The sequence below is a fragment of the Penaeus chinensis genome, chromosome 34 (assembly GCF_019202785.1).
Source record: "Penaeus chinensis breed Huanghai No. 1 chromosome 34, ASM1920278v2, whole genome shotgun sequence".
NCBI lineage: Eukaryota > Metazoa > Arthropoda > Malacostraca > Decapoda > Penaeidae > Penaeus > Penaeus chinensis.
In genome coordinates this window covers 6,970,401-6,975,400 of record NC_061852.1, presented here as the reverse complement: position 1 = coordinate 6,975,400, position 5,000 = coordinate 6,970,401, and the positions used below count along the sequence as shown (strand labels likewise).

At 42.8% G+C, this 5,000-nt stretch overlaps 1 protein-coding gene across 1 annotated transcript in view; it reads left to right on the top strand.

Annotated features, from left to right (window-relative positions):
• The window catches only part of LOC125043901 (tyrosine-protein phosphatase Lar-like), a 949,474-nt gene that overhangs the window by 499,292 nt on the left and 445,182 nt on the right, over window positions 1-5,000 (top strand). Inside the window, exon 4 of the mRNA XM_047640276.1 lies at window positions 3,844-3,960. Within this exon, the coding sequence (XP_047496232.1) occupies window positions 3,844-3,960 (117 nt within the window). The remainder of the gene's footprint in view (window positions 1-3,843; window positions 3,961-5,000) is intronic.

The window sequence follows — 5,000 nt, the reverse complement described above, 5'->3', positions numbered from 1 at the left end:
TTAATATGTCGAGAACACTTAAGCCGGGGATCGCGTTGTCGAAGGGAATACAGCAAACTGATTGAAATGGGCGGTGCGAGTGGCGACGGCGATGCGGGATGGAGTGAGGGTCTTTGGAAGGGAAATTGCTGTAGTGTAGAGGGACAAAAAGATAGGTAAAAAGGCTATTACAGTGTATATAGGAAATGGATTGTTTAGGAAATGGTCACAGTTTGAAGAGGAAATGCATATATTTGCAATAAAAATGAGTGAGTGATGTACGCTATGCTTTGTATTGTTGAAAGTAGATTTCGTCTGTGCCCCCCCTCCCCCCCCCCACTCTCTCTCTCTCTCTCTCTCTCTCTCTCTCTCTCTCTCTCTCTCTCTCTCTCTCTCTCTCTCTCTCTCTCTCTCTCTCTCTCTCCTCCCCTCCCTCCCCTCCCTGCCTCCCTCCCTCCCTCCCTCCTTCATTCTTTTCTTCCTTTCCTTTCACTACTTTTCTCAACTTCGTCCCTTCTCCCTTTCCTTTCCCTACCTTATTTTTCCACAGTTCCCTTCCCCCTCCCATCCCTTTCCTCCCTGGTTCCCTCATCCCTTCCTTCTTCCCCTTCCTCTCCCCTTACCTCTCTGTTTCTCCCCTTCCTTTCCCTTTACCTCTCTGTTTCTACCCTTCCTCTCCCCTTACCTCTCTGTTTCTCCCCTTCCTTTCCCTTTACCTCTCTGTTTCTACCCTTCCTCTCCCCTTACCTCTCTGTTTCTCCCCTTGCCTCCGTTTCCCTCTGTCTTCCGACCCTCCCTCTCCTCCGTCGAACATGTCAGCGCTCTACCAAATGATATGTAGATTTGCCTTAATTGTAGCTGGGCCGAGGATCATCCGGGGGGTGGGGGGTGGGGTGGGGGGGTGGGGTGGGGGGCGAGTGACGGTGATTGAAGTTCTTCTCTCGTGTCATTATTCGGGGACAATGAGGGATTAGAGAGAAAATGAGAGAGATGGGAACTTCCGAGAAAGCGGAAGGAAGGAAGAAGGAAGGAGGAGGTATAGGGATGGAAGAGAGAGCGGAGAAGGAGGGGAGGAGGGAGGAGGGGTGAAAGAGGGAAGAGGGGTGAGGAAAGAGGAGTAGGAAAGGAAGGAGGAATCAAGAGGGAAGGAGGAGGGAAGGAGACCGAATGAAGGAAATTGAGTGTAAAGAGAGGTACAGTAAGTCATGAAGGCAAAGGTGAAAGTCATGGTGGCATGGTAAGGGGAGTGATTTATTTCAGAATTCGATCGTGTGTAATTATGTTTGTGCGTCTCGAGTAATGGCAGAATGTAAAGAATTATTTATTGTTCCTTGCTGACCCATGTGTGTGTGTATATATATAAGCACACATTAAAAACTTTTATAAGGAAGGCCTGAATCTTGAATCCCTTCTTACTTTTCTCTCTCCTCTCCTCCCCTCTCCTCCCCTTCCCTGCCCTCTCCTCCCCTTCCCTCTCCTCTCCTCCCCTTCCCTCTCCTCTCATCCCCTTCCCACTCCTCTTTTCCCCTTCCTTCTTCTCTCCTCTCCTCTCCTCCATCAGGCTAACTCAGACTTGAATTCTTCGTGCATGTCAGGCTCTCTCTTGTACCCTTACCCTTGTCTCCCCTTGTACTATCTTGTTCCCCTTTCCTTCTGTCGATTTTAGCTTTATGTATTTTCTCTCTTGTTCTTCTCCATCTCCTTTCCTTTCCCCTTTCTTCCCTTGCGTCTTAACTCTGCTCCTTTATTTTTCCCCCTCACCCCCGCTTTCTCTTCCCTTTTTGGTCGTTCCTCTTCTCCCCTTTATCCTCACCCGTCACATCCTCTCCATTCCCCTTGTTTTCTCATTTGTCTCTTATGCACTTCCCGTTACTTCATCTTTCCTTTCGTGTACTTACAACTTTGAGTCAATCCCCTCCTTTCAGTCGCGCCCTTCGTTATTCATTGATGCATTTATACGCTGTCTTTGTCAGCCACTTGTTTGCCAAGGGCGTGTCAATTGTTTTCCATTCTCTGTATCTCTCCATATGTATGAATATTTATGTGTATGCATAGGAGAGAGAGAGAATGAGTGAGAGTGAGTGAGAGAGTGAGAGAGTGAGAGAGTGAGAGAGTGAGAGAGTGAGAGAGTGAGTGAGTGAGTGAGTGAGAGAGTGAGAGAGTGAGAGAGTGAGTGAGTGAGTGAGTGAGTGAGTGAGTGAGTGAGTGAGTGAGTGAGTGAGTGAGTGAGTGAGTGAGTGTGTGTGTGTGTGTGTGTGTGTGTGTGTGTGTGTGTGTGTGTGTGTGTGTGTGTGTGTGTGTGTGTGTGTGTGTGAGTGTGTGAGTGTGTGAGTGTGTGAGTGAGTGAGTGAGTGAGTGTTTGTTGCGCATGCACACGCACACAGAGGAATTTATGCATTGGGTGTCTACTCCTCGAACTCTCGCTCTCTCAGCATCCTCAGACATATATGTAGGATCGTATAATCAAGTCATGTTGATGGATTGACAGGTTAAATTCTTATGTACTGATCATCTCTTTGGTCCATAATTGAACAAGTCCTTAAATGGAAGCCTCGTTTCGAAGCAGATTGGCATTTTAATATTCACTGCACTTGCCGAGTCGTTTCGTCGAGATTCATTTATGTTCAGACTAAACCTTCTACATCTTGTCTATTATTAACGAAAGGACCCTGCAGCTGCCTTTCACCTTATATGGAGATCTGATATTGATGTATATATGTGTGTACGTATGTTTGTATGTATCTTTCTCTCTCTCTCTCTCTAGTTAATGATGATTCAAGAACGGCAGTAGCGTTTAATTCACGGATATAATGCAAGAACTCATGAACTTCTTAGGTATTGCCTCATTTCGTTTCCATTCCTCCCTCTACACTCCCTCTCTGTCCTCTCTTCTCTCTCTCATCTCTAAATATTTCCAGTTGGTTATGACTCTGTCAATGGATATCCTGTTTTATGTTATAAAAGAGACTTTTTGGTAGCATTGTTACAATTTTTGTTTCGAAATAGCTGTTAACTAATATGCAAGCGCTATGCAGTAGTGGAGTAAACGAACTGCGGGTAGTAAATTCCGCAGACTTTACGACAAGTGTAGCTTTACGGGGGAAACACGTGTTGTATTATTTGTTGGACAGCGCGGACAAGGTTCTTGCTAATGCCACAGATTTGGGCGTGTATTCGCGGGATTTGTGAATGGACCTGCACAATGTAAAGTTGCGAGACCGATTACTTTATACAGTGACAGTGAGATCATGACTGGTTATGGAAGAAAACTTAAAATATTGCAGCTCCTCGTGTCTTTGCTTGCCTTCCTGGTTCCCCTGGTCTCACTGGCCTCTTTTTCTTTTTATATCGTGTTTTTTGTTCTTTCTCGCGCACCCTCTTTATAGTACAGGCATACCAGTGTGAGCCGAGTCTTCATTAATGTGAGAGAAGAGTACTAAAGTGCTATTGACCGAATTGATATTCTCATTAAGCTTTTCATTCTCCTTTCAGTGTGATAATAAGAGTGAACAGTTTAAAAAGTAAGAAATAAAGATAATGTTAGTAGACAATGAACAAATGTGTTAAGGATTTATAGAAAGGAAAAGAAGTTGAATGAAGCTATTGTTGAAAATTAGTGCTAGTGTGTTAGTGAAAAAAGTCCTGGGATCGGGTTACTGCCAGATCAGGCTCCTGCCTCACCTCTGGGGCGTGTGCAGGGAGTGAGATGTCACCGCGGAGATGACCTGAGCCGACCTTCAGGTGACCTAGTTTTAATCAGCGGGAGGTCATCCTCGTCGTAGCTTTGAGGTTTCTGCGTCACAGTAAGGTTGCATGTACTCAAGGTTTTTCTCTAACCCCGTGTGTGTATTTCCCCCCTTACAGCAGGGAGCAGGATGCGGCCAGGTGCCTCTCCTTCTGGCTCCTCCACGGCCCCTCCCCTGCTGCTGACGCCCCTGCTCCTGCTCCTGCTGGCCCTTGCTTGTTCGCTCGTCAACGCAAGTAAGTACACGTCCTCTTGTTCTTGTTATAGTTTTCCGCGTATGAGGGTTACTGTTGGTACACTTTAACATACGACCGCGATTCTGTGGCTGTCGAGGGCGCCTCAAGCAGGCGGCCCGTTTGGCTCTCTCTTGCGGGCTTCCAGGGGCTCTCTGCCCTGGGTATGCTTCGGGAAGGAGGGCCCTGCTGAGCGGGGATCTTGGGGCAGACTTGGTCTGGGTGACACTGCTGTTGCTTTTGTAGGCAGTATTTTTTTATTATTTTTTTTTTACTATTGTTATTGTTATTTTTATATTGTTAGTTATTATTATTATTGTTATTAATATCATTATTCATTTTTCATTATTATTAACTAATTATTATTGTTGGTCTTATTGTTGTTGTCATTATAATAGTTACCATTATCATAATTATTTTCACGTTCATTGCTTTTGTTATTGTGATTGATGTAGTTATTATTTTTTCCAATTATTATTAGTTTTGTTATTACCATGCGTAACCATTGATTGCTATTACCATTATTATTATTTGATATCATTATCATTATATTATGATAGAAGTGATGATAAAAACGATAATAGTAATAATAATGACAAGAATAATGGTAATTATATTAGTAATAATAGTAATAGTAATAATGATGCTGATAATACTGATAAATATTGTAATGATAAAGATAATAACAATGATTATGATGATATTGTTAATAAGATGACAATAATAACAATGATAATGGTAATGGTAATGGTAATAATGATAGTGATGAAGATGACGATAATAATGAAAATGGTGATAGTGATGTGGATGATGATTAAGTTGATAATGATAATGATAGCATTGATCGTAAGAATAGTAAACATAATGGTAAGAATAGTGATAATAATAATGATAAGTGAATGTAATTATAGCGATAATAATGATAACAATGATGAGAATGATAATAATGTTAGTGATGATAATTATGAAGACAACAACGGTAATAGTAATACTGGTATTATGATCATATCAGTGATTATGACTAATAATAATGATGATAATAA